Below are 17461 nucleotides of genomic sequence, written 5' to 3' on the forward strand. Positions count from 1 at the left end.
TTATAAATTGAATCGTTGTGTCATCGCATTACTTGTGTTTTAAATGTTCAGACTGCCTTTAGACCTCAATCAGCTAGCTCTCAAATGTTTCTGAAATCATTCAGAGAATTTCACTCACAAAATTTTATAAGCACTAAAATAGACATAAAAACTACTGCGAACGCATGTCAATAAAACAGTCAATGAGTGCACTTCAGCCTAGAAGTAATACCTGTGGTACAGCAACAATGAATTAGTATAAAATATCAATATGACCTTGGATGCGGATCAGCAATGAGGAAACAAACAAGATAGCATGTTTTATAAAAGTCTCCTATGCATCCAAAGACTGATAAGTAGTCACACTCTTCTCCACAGCTCTGGCAGAAGTTGAAAATACGAGACTAAAAACCCACACAATCATTACATCCAGTTTGTGAAGTAACAGAGAATAGCTATGATAAACCTTTCCAAAGGAACTTACTTCTAAACACCGAGCTATTATAAATGTCTTTCTTATACCTATAAATATAGGTATTCTACATAACTATATCCACTGTAACTAAAGCAGAGTTTTAACAGATGTTTGTTTAATAGCAGAATTGACTGATTACATGCTTTGCAAGTCTGACAAAATATCCTGGCATAGTTATTAGAAACGCTTATTCTTTCTTAAAGATCCTATGTGCTTGCATATGGCAGAGTATATGGTTCAATGAAAATTCCAACTACTACTACTGCATGCTGAGTCAGGCCTATAAGAGCGACATTTCTTTCTATTTGACCAAAGGGTTTTCTTTTTAAAATATCCCTTAAAGTTCTGAGTGGGATGTTATTTGTTAACATTTTAAAAATCCAACAGAGGTATTAAAATGGTAACCAAATATTTGTGTAAAAGGGACTATACTAATTAACTGTTGCAGTTATTTTAACCTGTGAATGGATACCTTACTGTGTAACTATATTTGGGAAGTTTCCACTGACACAGCTGTTTGCATTCAAGGGAAACAAATGCATATTTACTCTGAATGCACACAGCCCTTTTTAAATGAAATAAATCTCTAAAAGGTAAATAACCCTGCACATCAATTTTGGCATAGAGTGTGTAAAGACCTGAACCACAAGTGTTATGGAAATACAAGTCATATAGTTTAAAACGGAGAATTTATAAATATATTTTAAGAGCTGTTTTCTCTCCCTCTTCTTCCTATATCCATATCAGCAAAATGTGCTGAGTGTTTTGGAGAACTGAGTTTGAAAACACAGTATAGGGATGTTTGTATTTTCACAGAAAAATTTAAATCCTAACTTTTGAAGACATCACCTTCTGCGTGATAAACAGTTAATTTAGCATTTTATTTTCTGTATGTGGGCCAGACAGTTCCTACTATGGAATTTACAAAAGATTGCTAAAATAAATAGTTACTCACCCTCCCTCTCAGTGCAGAACAAACATTCCAAAGCTATAAGCAGGCTCCAAAACAGCCTTAGTTAAAAAAAAAAAAAAAAAAAAGAAAGAAAAAAAAAAGTGATGATAAAAACATTTCTGTTGGGCTTGTTTTTGTAAGGGCTTTTTATGTAGTTTACTTTCCATTTCTCAGTATCTGTGCTTTCCAACGTTTTTCTGGTTGAAAGACTAGAATTGAATGGGAGCAAGTTCTAGAAAATGATGTTTTCAGAACAAATCCAAATACCTTGAGATTTGAGCAATCCATTCTGAGAGCTGTCATTGCTGCAAGATATCCAGTGGAGAGCAGTCTAAAGCACTGGGCTTTTGAGGTTGCCCACTCACAAGTGCAGCGTAACTGCCGCAGTACAGCTCCTTCTTTAGGCATCTTCTAAAAGTAATTTCACAATATAGGAAATGCAAGAGAAGCTGACACAGATCTATAAACTCCTGTGCATTTGTAGCTTGTCTTCAGAATGGGAGAAAAACTACAAGCAGCAAAGCCAACAACTCAGCGCTTCTTTCTACGGTTCCAGATAAAAATACCTTTCAGATTCCAATGCTGGTATCTAATAGCGGCTCTCAAGAAGTCTAGCAATATGACAAGGAGAGGCAGAAGTACTCTTTACCTCCCTTCATATTGTCATATTTTCATCTTTTTCTGTACACCTACGCCACACAAGCGATGAAAGTCCGTGAATGATTCCATTACAGTGATGGGAAGGACAACTTGTGTGCTTTTGTCAAGGAAGTCAGATTATAACAACAAACTGTTTTTATTGTTTTGCCACACCAATGCAAGTAGTGCAGAGGGATAAGCAATCTGGCAGCTGCAACTAAGGGACAATTTAATTTCAAGAGACATATGCTAACAATGTCTTATGTCGATATTAAGTAAAAGCTTACTAAAACTGTTGAGAATATACTACTAACATACAATTTCTTCTTTATCCATCACTTAGGATCTTATACATAAGCTTTTCATTTATATAACAATTTATTCAAGTAGGCACTCACTTGCAGAATTGGGGCTTTTGCTTCTCAGAGGCAATGTAATAGCAAAGTTTTCTTCCCATATTAATAGATTAAACTAATTAAGTCAATTTTACCAAAATAGAATTTGGATATCTAAAAAATCTTTTAGAGGTGCCAAATTACTGAAGCTACATTACTGATTGCTGGTAATCAGAAACTTGCATATACCACATAAAAGAAACAAGATCAATTTCAGCACACAGAATTACAAGACAGTACTGGTTTACAAGAATACACCACATCTTAATGGATGATATATTTTTAATTGCCCATTCTGTGAACTTAAAAAAAAAAAAAAAGACACATGCAACATGACTGAAAATTGACATTTTCTCTCCCAAGAATCAATAGTGAAACAGTGATAATAACAGGAAGACCCAACAGGCAGCTTCTGAGAATGCACAATTGTTTTATCTTATTATACAAGCTAACATTTCCAAAACCAGGCAATGTTGGGTTCCTAAACACACTGATAGGCCTAAGTTACATTTAAAGAAGTAGTTAAGACTCTAAGCACTCAGAAAACAGCCTAGCAGGATTCACAAATTTAATTAGGGTGCATAATTCCCACTTGAAGTTGAGTACTGTGTACCTTCTCATTACATTATTTACAATCTTTTATAAGTCCCATTAGGCACCTTTCTGATTTGCTTGATACTCTTACATGTTTGGGTGACAGCCTGCATGCAGTTCCTAGAGCTTCCTGTTTAATTAGCAGTGGTGAAAGTCCCTAACTGTGGGTTTGTAAAATGTAGATAGGTTTAGATATAGATCCAGACATCATTATGCTTGCCCATTACCTTCCTCTGTTGGAAAAACTAACTTCAGAGGGAATTCTGCCTGAATAGACTGAAGCACCAAGCTTTTGGTTACCACTAAGTTTTGAAGATCACTGCCAAAAAGTTCTAAAATTTAAAATAAAACGTTGCTTATTTTTTATTAAACAAACAAACAGAAAAACCACTCATGGTTTTATGTCAGAATTCACACAGCATGAAGAAAATGCTATATACTCAGTTACCATTTACAATGATGACTGGAATTCAAAACCAAGACCCTGGTTAACAAATTGGGTCAAGAGCAGCAAACACCTGAAACAACCCTAGCTACTCAAAAGTCATGCATTTGAGTCTAACCTTTATTCTAGGCTTCTTTTATATTCAACAAACACAGATCAACTAAAATGAACTGCCCCATTGAAATGCATAAAATACATATCAGATGCATTCTCTTTACATAAATATTTATATATAGAGAGAGAGAGATCAGATGAAATACACGTTTTTGAAACAAACAGAGTAGGTTAGTTTCAGTGTGGGTGTTTTCTCCCTGCAAAAGGATGCATACAGTGGTTATGTTAAATTAGTCATTTTACTTTAAGACAGCTTAAGCAAGAGGAGACTCTTCCAAAGTTCGCTAGGCCTCAGCCCTAGTAAACTGGTCTAAAAATAGAATTTCATAGTGCTGCTAACAAAACACCATAAAACAAGTTTACGGACTGTTGTACAAAACTGGTCCAATTTCCCTTGTGAGGAAAACCATAGCTTTCCCAGAGAATTTTGTAATGCTTTTACACAAAGCTTTTCCATGGTTACTTATTTGATAGGAAAGCTCTAAAAGTACTACTTCATTTTGTAAGCAAAACAACTTCTCTAGGGTCCAACCAAATTCACCCTAACTGAAGCCTCTGTCTTCACATAAGAACACATTTCATAAGCTGTTTTCCTCAGAGGTCTGTTTCCACATGGATTCTCCTGTCCTTATGCTCCCCTTCTACACCGATACAGTGGCACAAACTATAGTTCTGCAAATTTCTTTCCAAGCACCGCTAAATTGTCACAGGGTAAAGCACCAAATAAGTGACATTACCGTAGACTTTTTCCCCCTGTATAAAAGGTTACAGAGTGTTAAAGAACTTTTGAAGAACAACTAAACACCATCTTCCTGTCCTTCGACAGTCCGGCTCATCTGAACACATCTTGCAATGCAGTAGTAATGCTATACTCGCCTAGGTATCAACCAACTATAAGTGGAAGCTTGGAAGAACATCTGCTTGCCAACACGTCTTAAAAACCAATACTGTCAACCACATTTTAGTTGTACCATTGACATGAGAATTAGCAAGATATGTAGAAACTGCTGTTAAAGCAATGGCTACAACTTCAATATGTAGCAAGAAAAAAAGGCAAAGCATGTTTTATGTGGGTACATAGCTAGAAGACGAAGTCTAAATATTGGTTTGCTTTGTTTTTAAACATCGAGATGTAGTTCAGTATATGTTTTTGCAAGCTACTGTTAATAATTGGTCAGAGCACAGCAATTCATTACAAAGAGCAGAAATATAAAACACATTCTTCCATTGTTAACTGTGCTGGGCAAGATAATTTCATTTCATACCATTTTCTATTTCAGCTCCTGTCAGGGGTTGCATGAAACTTCTTTATGCACTCTGAATGAAAGATAACCTTGTTTAGCTGAGCTCTGTAAGCTACTGGGGAAAACTGATCAGAAGACATCACTTAAAACAATCAAACCCATATGAGCCATCCTCATTTCAGAAGGTTCAGCTGTCATTGAGAGCATGATCAATATACACACCAGAATTGCTTCTTTATAAACTCTCTTATTCCTGCCATATACCACCTGACTCCAAACCCAATTAAACAGCAGAAAAATATCTTAATTTCTTTCTTCATATTTTTTCCCAACATTTAACTGTCATAAAAATGAAAACACCTCTTATTGTTACAATGTTGTGCTCATTACTTTACTTGGAAAAGAAAATGTTTAGTGGAAAAATAACAAATATTAGTATTTATGAAAGCAAATAAACTTTTTTTTCCCCTCTCTGACATCTCATCATTTCTACCTACATAATTGGCTAACATTCTTCCAAAAATAAGAATTTGGAAGTTTCTTTTAGAAATTAATGATTCTAAACCCTTCTAATTTGATTACTGTCCTTTTAGTCAGCATTGTTACCATTGGTGATTAACAGCTTAAGATGAACTGCAACTGCTCACTGACTCACAGAGATATACATCAAAATGTACTCACTTCAACTTGAGATTGTACAGATTAAGAGGGCATTGGTATAACACCTTCTCTAATACTTCTGTTGCAGATGCCCTTAAAGATTCCATTCATGAAAGGATAAGAAAAAATATTTAAAGTCCCTACCTTCACCTGATGATCCTGAAAGGTCTATGATGACATACACTCTCCCTTCTGGCTCCAAGTCAATCTGCAATCAAGAAGAGAATTAAAAGAAAACTTAGAATGGCTCCCAAAGCAAGTGATTGCACATGCAAGGAAACCCAAAGTTTCCAAAACTTGTGAAGCCAAAGTATAGGTAGAACACGGACCAGTCTATAGTTCACTACTAACAGAGCCTCCTTTTGCAAAGAGGTGTTGAGGCACTTCTACAAGAGGACCTTCCACCTCCCTGAAGTGAAAAAGAAGCGTGTACCCTTAGCACTGTGAAAGCTTGAATGCAGTGAATTTTACAAATCAAATATTTAAAACACTGTTCCTGGAAATAGTGGTTTTTGTATGGCAGCAGTCAAGGAACAAAGTTAAATAGCAGTATCAAGTAACTTTTTGACTGTAATTTATACTGAGCCCAGCTATGCAAATGTGAAAAACAACACTAACCTATTCAGATCCCAGCAAGACAGATCAGCTCTGGTGGAAGAATAGGGGTAAAAATCAACACACAGCTCGTATAGTGGGTTAACACGTGTTTATAATACTCCCTTTGTATCCCCAGTGGGAGAAAGAAATACATGCTTTATCCCTTTTCTCTGAAATACAAAATTAATTTATTTCTGCAATGGTAGATTTTAAGGAGTCTGCTTTTGTAGTGATCACTTTTGGCATGAAATATGGGTTCTCAGTATCAAGCTGCTCTATTTAAATGCTTATTCCTATAGCCTGCACAACCTTCAGGTATTGCATTGATCTCATTACAAATCCTTATGTATTTTACCACATATTTACCACATCACCATCCCTAATTACTGCTGGATTTGTGTATCTTCTTGGTGCCCCACACATTACAGACAATTTTTGTAGTCATTTTTCTCTCAAAAATTAAACTAAAATTAAACTAAAACACTTCATAATCAATAGTTTTTAATGTCATGCTGCAGTTGTCACATAATTTCATAGGCCGCAAGTGAAGCCAACGTGGTGTTCATTAATGCTATATTTTCATTCCATTTTGGTAAGTAAAACACATAAATCCGCAAACCCAAAGTCATGGCATCTCAATCACAAGGACCTCATCCACCAGTGCCTGTCCCATGTCCTACCTCCCCAAAAACGTGCAGGGCACAGAGGCAGCCCCAGCCCAGGCCCGGCTCAGTGGGTCCCATGGCTGGGAAGGGCAGGGCAGGGCAGGGCAGGGCAGGCCTGCGGGGAGCTGGAGCACAGCCCTGCTACAGCCTCTCTGGGGCAGAGCCCTGGGTTGATGTGGGGACCTGGGCTGATGGGGGAACCTGGGCTGATGGCGGAAATCTAGGCAGGGGGTGGGAGCCTCCTAAGCCCATGCAGCAATGCCTGGGGCTTGCAGCCAGAAGTAGGCTTCCTGCGCCCTCACCTCACCGCACCTCCTCCCATTCCACGCCACAGGGGAAGGTGGGCCTCGTTTCACCAACCTCAGCCACTTTGGCGGACACAAACTATACTCAGCTGTCTCTGAACTCAGTCACAAGTGACCTTAGGACATGGCTCTAGGCTGGAATAAGATGGCAATCAGGAGATCATTAATTGACATTAATAACTTCGGAGACCACTTGGTTCATCTTTGCAAGTTAGCAAGTAAATGAACACGCAAAACAGAGCTTGGCTAACACATAAGATATCCTTTGATCTTTTTGACAACCACAACTTGAATTTAACTATTAATGATAATTCAGAAGCTTAATAACTAGACAACATATTACATCACACAGGTGAGGATGTCATACATTTCTTCATGACATGAAAGCGGAACTTGCCGATTAAGTCAGATGAAATGATAATCTCAGGATTGTTTTGCCAAGAACTGGTCAGTTTTCTTTGTAAAAGACATTCTCCAAAAGGGCCATCAAAACTTGAGCCTGTAGACAGCATTTGGAGTAAACTGCAGTTGAAATCTGTCCACGTAGGGTGTAACAGAGACCCAAACTCAGTGCTTTCCTGCCAATCCGCTCAGCCAGCGTGCCCAGCGGCTCGCTACACTGTGGTGGAAGGAAGGAACGAGACGCCAAGATGTCCAGTCTGCACCAGGCTTTGTCTGCCTGCATTCAGCAGGTAGCCTCATGGGGCTACATTTTTTGTCACCGTCCTTCTGCTTCCACCTTTCCCTCATCACCCGGGAGGACCTTTACAGCAGAGGTTCTCTGCTGTTTCCCTCTCCTGGGCCACAGCTGTCGAATCCATCAGGGTAACATATGCTCCCCCTTCTACAAATCAGCTTTTCACAAAAACCCTTCTGTGACTTTGAAGAAAGAGCCGGTAGACAAATTCACAGGTCTGATGTCACCAGACCCGTGGATTAAGAAAATGATCTCAGCAGCTGTATTTTAAATAGACAAGGCAGGAAATCGGTGTTAGCAAGGCCAGGGGTTACTCAGAGGAGAGGAAAATGAAAGCGTGGTTGAGTGTTTTTTCCATAAATAAAGCGTTCAATATTGAGTAAAGTCATTTTTAACAATTTCTGAACTGGCAGCATGAGGGGCGGGAGGGGGTGCTTTTTGTTTTAAATAAAGCTACTGATCTTGAAATACTGCTCCTCTCCCATAGCAATTTTTAGACACAAAATGTTAGATCAGATGCACAGGTGGATGGATAGACTTTGATGTCTATGTTGAGGGCGGCTTTTGAAAAACTGCTATAGTACTCAACAGATGGCTGTATTAAAGAGGCATGCTTAATGCTCTGTTTCTTTCAGCATCATATACTGTTTGGTTAAGCTTTCAGTAAAGTACATGATGCAGTTAAAATCCCAGTGTGCGTGCACACATGCACAACCCCAAGACCGTCCCTGCAGAAGAATCATGCATCTGGAGGAGTTGAAGACCACCATCACAGTCTCCCTTCTGCTCATTTATTAAGTACAAACAGTGTTATGAACAAGCCAGGAAAGACTGGAGCACTGAACCTAAGTTTTCATTATCCATCAAATGGACTGTTTTCATATACAATTTATTAAAAATGATGCCCAATGATTTGATTCAGAATTTTTGCTGATGTTCTGAGCAGAACAAGTTATTTATAAATAAGGGATTCTCTTTTACAAAGAAAAGATTTCCCAGTCTTAAAATGCTGTAACACCAATGAGAACGAAACGGACATATTCTTATTTTTTTAGATTTATAAAATACCCCCATTTCATTTCAGTAAGCACCTATGCTGACAGTCTCATCAGCCACATGAATCAGTACTTTTGCCAGGAACTGGCAGCTTAGTTGCCTCAGCTGACCTTACATACGGAAGATCCCTCCCCACTCCCTCCACCCTCCCCCAAGAAGCATAATCCCCCAAACTGATAGGAAACCTTATGGTCTCAGGTCTTTCATGTATCAAAGCCAGCATGGAATGAAAAGGATTGATTCAATTCTCATTTTGCATAGAACATTTATAAGTGAATGTCTAGAAACACAGTGGTATAAATACCTTAGAAACAGTCAGGCTACTAGAATAAAAGCTATGTGCATTTTCTTTCAATCTATACATAAAACTACACTTAGAAGAAAGTGGAGACTACGCAATGTCATTATACAAGTAAGCAGCAACAGAGGAACAGCACAATCTAAAGTTCCTACTTTTTTTTTTCATTTTTTTTTAACTGGTTTTTGTACTGGTAGTGCAATTACTAGTACTCCTGTACTAGTAGTACAGGAGTTTTTAAACCATTATTCTATTGCTTTAGAAAAGCATTGCTTCTAAAAGAATTTTTCACCAAATGTCCAGAAAGATACCACATGTGAAATGCCCTTAGACATATGTAAGACTGGTCAAATCCAGCTGGATATAAAAGACATACTTGAATGCAATGAAAATAGTCTGATCACGGCAGTTCTTATTCTGACCCTCCTTTTTGACTAAAAATACTTCTCTCTGAATGCAGCTAAACATTTATACATGCAGAGAGATGCTATGAGAAGATGTCTAAAAAGATACAATTGTTCAAAAGGACAACAGGGAACAAGGCAAGATGCAAACTAGGAATGAGATCAAGGAGCTGATATAAAAAGAGCTTTGCTGTAACCAGGATATATTGCAAAATACGTTCCTTGCACATACAGACCGCACTCTCCACATGCAACAAAAGACGTAACAACCATCACTGAACAAAATGTTTGATCACTGAAGTGTTTTATCTTGGTACTGGCCTATGCTATTGCTGTGGTACTTACTAAAATACAGCATTTTAGTAGGTACAAGTAAGATTAATTGTGAAGGCACTTTAAACAACTTCTATATGGTTAAAATAATCCTTATGTGGTAGTGTATTGAGATTGGTACAATGATTGCTGGAAAATAGCACAGAGCTTGAAAAACTCCAGGCCCGAATAAAGCATATTAGTAGTCTGTTTCAGGGAACAAAAGGCAACCATCCATAAAACCAGACATACTTTCAGAGGAAAAAACCCATGCTGAATCCATGGCCAACTTTCAGCATATTGAAGGCATTTATATAGCTTCACAGTCATTAATGGATTTTATTTTCAACACCCTTCTGAGACATTTCCCCATCTGTAAAATGAGATACTCCCAAAGGCACAAGCTAGACTGAATGACTTGCCAGAAAGTCATACAAGAAGCCTACGGTTAAACAAGAACTGAACTCTGGTCTCTGGAGGCCCACACTATCCACTGGACCGTTGGTCCTATTCCTCACTTAAGCTTCACTTTGTCAAGCTATACACATCCTGTCTTCCTGTAATATCAGTCAGAGACATCTAAGCGCTACTTTTTAAAAACAACTTTAATGGGTACATATCTAGGATGCAATTTCTTTTTTCTTCCATTCAGTTAATACTCATCAGTAAAAACAATCTCAAACAAAAAATTGCTGAAATATTTCTCTTCAGCATTTCCAAAGCATCACGATTCTCAGGCAACTCTGAAGTAACGTGAAATTTAATCAAACTATGCAGAAGATTATGAAAATACTTCTTTAGCTTTTCCTCAAGGTTTGCTTTCTGCAAGCTTTTACTTCCTAAATGCTTTTCTGAAAAAATGAAGTTCTAAGCTCCTCAATAAGCTCACTGCTTTCCTCCCATTAGGTACACACTATAATTTCCACCCCCTAAAAGATATCAATCTCTAGCAGGATTTTCTTAGTCTAAGATTTTGCCGAGGAAACCACACACACACACACTAATCTTAGAGGGATGAGGAAGATTAGAATATGCTATGCTATTATTTGGGTTGTGCTGATGGTTCTTATTTGCACATGAAGAAGATTTTGCATTCATGACCACACTAAAGCCTATATAATTCCATCAACACTTAGGGGTGCTTGTTTTCATTCTAGCTGGTAGCACCAGCACAGAGATTTTTTGTGCCCCATGGAGCTAACCAAGACCTGTTGTAAACAAGTGACAAACCACTAGCTTCAGTGGCTCAGTGCCACATTATCACAGGTTTTCATTTGACCATAACAACAACACAAGAAAGTCATCTAAGATTAAGTGCATTGTACTTATTTAAATGCTAACTTGTCTCTTGAGAGAAATCTAAGGATTGTCATTGACATAAAACTCAGATCTGGAACAAACAATAACTAGACAAATGCATTTTCCATAAGTGAACTTCCTAACAGTACAAAGGTTGAGGAAGTTTTACTCCGATGTTCCCTAGCTAGACAGAATGCAAAAATACAGCAAAAAACCTTGAGTCACAAAGCTGTTTAGGATTTTGGTAACAGTAAAAAACCCAAATGGACTGTATAAGCAACAGAAACAGAAAGAATTAAGTCATAAAACCTGCTTTGCACCTCTTGTTGTGATGTTCTAGGATTATCTGATATTTGGATAGCTTAAAGCATAAACCTCCAAGCACATGATCTGTCACTGCAGATGGTTATTTGAGTCATGTAGGACTTTAGAAGTCAGTATGCATTAACCCATACTGAGCATAGCATAACACTGGAAAGTTTTCTCTTTGAACAACTTCCCTGAGAGAAAGGAATAAATTATTAGTTTAAAGAACTAACTTTGCAGAGGCTGGGGGGTTGTCTGCTTGTTTTGAGGGGCATTTACTTCTCCAATTTCTATTGCATATTATTTCCATAAAGACTGTATTTAAAAAAAATCAGAACAGTTGTGACCTAGCAGAAAATGATTGGAGACAGAATCTGCTGGTCTTCTGTTCCTTAACTAGATGTTTGTTTTTTTTTTCCTGCTTCAACTTAAATAGCTATTCCAGTACCTATTTTAACTTATTTACTAGAAAATAAAACATTAACAGTGACAAACTGCAGAATATTCAAAGTGACAGCAGACTACACCATTTAAAAGCTTTCAAAAACACCATCATTATTAGAACAGAAGCAAACTCCTGACGGGAACAACAGGCTAGAGGTAAGATTAAGCTTGTAAACCTTCCCCAGCCTTCGCACCTGAATCCCTAGCAAGCTCACCTAAAACTGATAGCTTTGTAATAGGCTCTGGTGGGTCAGGAAAACAGCAGAGAAAATTTTATTAAATAATATAATTGAAAATTAACAAATTTAACAAGATTCATGATTAATTACATGAGATAAACTTGACTTGTAAAGAAATTGCCTGAAAACATTGGTAATATGATGAGCAAACTTCCCTAGAATCTGCTTAACTCTTTTTTTTTTTTCTTCTTCCTCCACAGCCTCTTGCTCTTCTGGCCAAAGAAATCAGAAATCAGGTCTCTTCCAGAGACAGTGCACTGCCACAAAGTTCAAAAATCTGCCTTTCATTACAAATGTTACATATTTGATTATTATAATTACAGAGAAACTTAACACAGCTTGCCGCATTGTAATTGACCACGATGATATACATAAAAGTTAAGACATTTTGGCCACAGGGGATTCTATCATTTATTTACTTAAAAGTCAACAAAAAGACATCAAACATCTTGCATGACCTACAGAAAAGATCAAACACTTCCCAGTGCCAGACACATGTACAGACATAATACAGAACAGAAGCAGCCCAGGAACAACAAAATTCAGCTAAAATAACCACAGTGTTCAGAAATCAATTCTCAAACAAGAATCTTCCATTACTTAATATCACATACACCAATATTTAATCGCAGCATCCTGAATCACATGTGATACAACTTTGATATTCCACAACCTATTGTACCTAAGGCCTCCCAGGCTTCAGCTGAATAATATTTTTCAATGCATGGCAGTATACAGATGCATGTGTTTGTGCCCAAGAACACACATCCACACACAGAGAAATCACACGCTTATTTTGTGTATTACGAAAAAGAACAACTTTTGTGGACCACTGAATTGGGACTAGAGTGTTCATGGTTCATTTTCTAGTAGAGGCCAGAATGTGAGCTTGGACAGATGGCTTTATTTACAAACAGCAAGATAGCAGAGCAGTACAAATGGCTGCAAAGGCATCAAGCAGCATGACTGCAAAAGCATCACTGCACGAAACCAAGTTTCTGACTCGCTGATCTGAAAGGAGAAAAAGACTATCTTCACTTTCTTGAAAGCTGCAGGTGGTGACAGCGTATGTAAGGCACCAGGTCCCATTACCCCATTACCCTCAAGAGAACCTCATTTACCTTTCCTTCACATTGAGATATGGTACTAGAAAACTGTGTCTGTTAACAGTTATATGCCCAAACCAGTTAGGGTTTCTAAATACCTGCAATAAGAATTCATGAGAGGGAAATAAATCAATGAGACATTTCTTTGTGAGCAGAAAGAGAGGTCAATAACCTTAAGAGAGCAGACTGCCTAGACTAACCATTCAGGGCATTCTGCAAGCAAACAGGTCAACTGAGAGCCAAACCAGCTAAGTGTTCCATGCACGTGAGTGTGCTGCTTTGTTGGTTTAATTTAAACCAATACAGTTATTCCGAGCATGTAAATGACTTCAGTTGATATTGCTCATTCCCCTACCTTCAAGCTATATAGTGTGTATATCCACTGGACTAGACTGTGTTCACACTAGAAATGGAGGTTGCATTATTTCAGTAGTAGTAATGAAGATAAAGTACAAAGAAGCATTACAAGCCCAGAGCTAACAAGGTAGGTTGAGTAAGAGCTGAGTTTGGCTAAAGGATGCTCAACTAGACTTTGAGTGAACAGAGAGTAAAACCAACAACAAAACAAAAGTCTGCATAAAGCCTTTCACTTGAAGCATCTGCTAAATGTATTTCAATAATAAAATTAAAAAAAAAAAAGCAAAAACCAACAACAATCACTTTCCCCAGCAGATGGTTATTTGATTTAAGGATAAAGGAACTGCATCATGTGGTAATATCTGACCTGTAATTTCATCACAATGCTTTTCAAAATCTGTTAACGCACTGTGGCTAGTGTGGCAGCACTCTCCAGTCTGTAGTCTGTAGGAAAATAATTAGCCAACACAAAATATTTAAAAACATCTCCTACTTGGCTCATGGACATATTTTAAAATGTCACGCTACAGAACTGCAACCAAAAGGGAGAGGATTACCTACACATGTAGGAATAAAACATTGAATTTCTACAATAGAGGATCAGGGCTGCAGGTAGATCGCGGCTGATTACTACAGGTTAAAAATTGGTAAATACTGTTAAGAAATTGTTTTGTTACAGTATAATTTCAGGTGACCACTTGTTATACATACAAGCTAAACTCAGAGCTAGCACCTTTGCTCAGTCTCAGGAATCACCCAAAAATGATGGTTTAATCACACATATATTTGATATTTCTCCTGAATTTCACTGTTTTCTTTGAGTAGATGCATTTGCAACACTTCAAATAGTCATCATGAAGCATCACCATCAGCATAACACTAAGTACACGGTAAGTAGAGGACTTTAGGATTGACTGGCACTTTTCCTGGTCATATATAACAATTTGGGTGCTCTGCACACCTTTTTCCTGTACAGTCGATTTAGTGTGTGAAGTCTCACACATTAATATATCAAAGCAACACTACCTGTTTCCTCTAAAACATATTTTTCTTCTCTTTATGGTCAAAAGACTTTCCTGCACTCTTCTCCTCCTAGGTATACTATGGGAAACCTTGACAGTATACAGCACAAAACATGCACACAGCATTATTGTACCAAGAATAAAGGAAATAACTGTACTGATTTTTAGACCCTAAAATTCAGGAATATTAACAGCTGGAAGATCTAAAGTAGTATAAGTTGAAATCCTTCCTACATGAGGTAAAGTAACCTCCAAAGGCAGGATATAAATAAATGCAAGGAAATTGTTATATTTAAATGAGGTGAAGTTGTTCTTCATTTTCTCACCTGTTAATCCTATTCTAGTCCTATGGTTTAAAAAAATAAAAAAAAAAATCTGGAACTTGCGTTCTAACCAACAACAACTGTAATTGCTTTGTTCCAGCCAGAGAGCAACAATACTTGCATATATAAAAGTAAACTAAACCAACTACTGTTTATTAGTTGGAGCTCAGTTCAGCTCCCTGGGAAGAAAGGAAAAAAGCCTTTCGTATCTGAAAGGCAACCACATTAAGTGTTCTCTCTACTTGTACTCATGATAGAAATTAATCCTCCATCAGGAAAGAAGCTGCCTGATCCAGTGTGCTGCAAATGGACAAAGTGTACTCTCACGCTCGCTGGAACTTCCAAGTAGCTTCTTGATGATGTTCAACACCAACATCAGCTGCAAGCCAGAGTTCATCAGCACAGAGAAGAAAAATTCTGATTGGTAAATTCTTACTATTCTACTTTGCCCATTTGATTTAGACATGAATGAGATTTTTACCTCTCCTAGCTAAAGTGGCTGAAAATACAAAATATGCAGTTATGATAGGCCTGGAGATGTGCCCAGAAGCATCCTTGATCTCGGTAACTGGCTATGAATTACTGGGCTCTTTCCCCCATATTTCCAGAAAATGAATGTTTTATTTTTAGGAAATATCTCTATAAACTATGAAGATTTGCTTGAAAATTCTCCAGCATCCCAGCCACTCCTCTTTCTGTGGGAAACTGGTAATTTAATGCTACAAAATCCCTGTTTTACTTCACAATCAGTTGAAGTGTACCCTGTTTGAAATTTTGGCTGAAAGTCAACCTGCCCAAGCACTGCTGAACACCAGAGAGGCTTTGAAACATACACAGCATAGTGACTGCTTTCAGTTCTTGTTTCAAGTCTTGCCTTCCCATCCCGGCCAAAAGAGAAGGCCACCAGCCTGGACTGTAACCACCCGGATGGCCACGGGGCCACATTTGGCAACAATGCTGTGGACTACCAGGCAAGAAACAAAGAATGCTACTTCAGATAGGAAGAACAGAAGAAAGCTAATGAAACAGCATAATACAGAGACTGAAATATCTTCAATTTAAAAAGAGAAGTGAATGAGAAGAACAAAGGACCATGGACAGAGAGACAATCATGGGAATGTACAGAACCAAAAATGCTATGTACAGCCCAGAGGTGACATGAAGCCATCACAACCAAAGCAAGAGGAAGTAAAATAATAAGTCAAAAAGAAAGCTATGATAAAATTACTTTAAAAATGCTAAATTTTATTTTGCAAAGAGCTATATTACCTCTTTTAATCTCATTCTTAAATGTTAGAATGCTTCTTGTCACTATTTCAGTTGTCCTGCCATGTTAAAAGACCTTTGTTTTCCCCCTAATATAAGCTTTTTAAAAGTAATAAAAAACTTCAGAACAGTTTTAAAATCAAGACACCAAAAATGTGATAACTTAAGTTTTTTTTATTATTATTTCATGGAATCACAAGCTTGTATTTTTTTATTTTTTATTTTAAAGTAACATGTCTCAGGTTAAGCATCCTTTTAATTCATTGCTTTTATTAGTTAAGATATAAACTTTTTGTATTATTGTTCATTAAGAGATAGCAGAAGTGACACAAAAATACTTATTTTCCAGTTTTGGTTTGTTTTGCTTTTTTAACTTCTTTTTTCGGCAAGCTCTAAGATGAAAGCACAAATACAGAGGCTCCAAGAATAAACACTTTTGTTGGGTTAAAGATGGAAGGAAAAAGTATGTTCTACACAAATATTCTCTATGTCCTTTTACATATGTATCTGTAACCTTAGCTGCTTTACAGCAAACATGAACATTACAATAAACAAACATTGAATGATATACAAACCACAACAGTAAAACAGAATTGGCATCAAGTATTTAAACAAAAGTATCCTTCCTGGAAATAGCTCTCCTATTTAGAGCCTGCCAAGAATTGCGTTGATTCAGAAACTTTGTTCAAGCTATATCAAAAGTTAGTTTTTAAAGAAATTCAAGAGACAAAAGAAGAAAACAATTAAGAAAATAAAAGTGACTTGCAAAAGTATCTTTGCTTTGTATGTTTATTTGTTAGTTTAGAATGAAGGATTTCATTCTGCCTTCACAATAGGTGACACACAATACTGCAAGCAATATTTACAGAGATTGGCTGCCATGTGGATCCATCAGCCCTTTTTCATGCTGACCACAAATCCAGAACAACATCATGCTTGCAGCCACCATCCTATGCCCCCAGACTTCACTGTCCTCAGCCCTGTCCAATTTGGGGCCTTTTAAGTAAGTCACAGGACGTGGAAAGAGACTGAAATGAGAAGAAACTTGGTGCTGTCATCTTTTTAAGGTAGGGCAAGCACAGCGAGTAAGAAAGGGATTAGACTGACCATTAAACTCCGTATGATGCTTCTATATAATAAATATACTTCATATCTCCTGCCTACCAGATCTCCACCCTTGTGTAGAGAGTCACAGGCTTTCCAGTGCTGCAAGCAGAAACACTACAAGAACATGGAAGCACTGCAATTTGTCACTGTTTCAGACATCA

At 37.5% G+C, this 17461-nt stretch overlaps 1 protein-coding gene across 1 annotated transcript in view; it reads right to left on the reverse strand.

The window, feature by feature from the left end:
* The window catches only part of PRKCE (protein kinase C epsilon), a 299961-nt gene that overhangs the window by 191961 nt on the left and 90539 nt on the right, over nt 1–17461 (reverse strand). Inside the window, exon 2 of the mRNA XM_035561057.1 lies at nt 5642–5705. Coding sequence (XP_035416950.1) covers nt 5642–5705 — 64 coding nt within the window. The remainder of the gene's footprint in view (nt 1–5641; nt 5706–17461) is intronic.

Source organism: Cygnus atratus, chromosome 3 (assembly GCF_013377495.2).
Source record: "Cygnus atratus isolate AKBS03 ecotype Queensland, Australia chromosome 3, CAtr_DNAZoo_HiC_assembly, whole genome shotgun sequence".
In the NCBI taxonomy this organism is placed as follows: domain Eukaryota; kingdom Metazoa; phylum Chordata; class Aves; order Anseriformes; family Anatidae; genus Cygnus; species Cygnus atratus.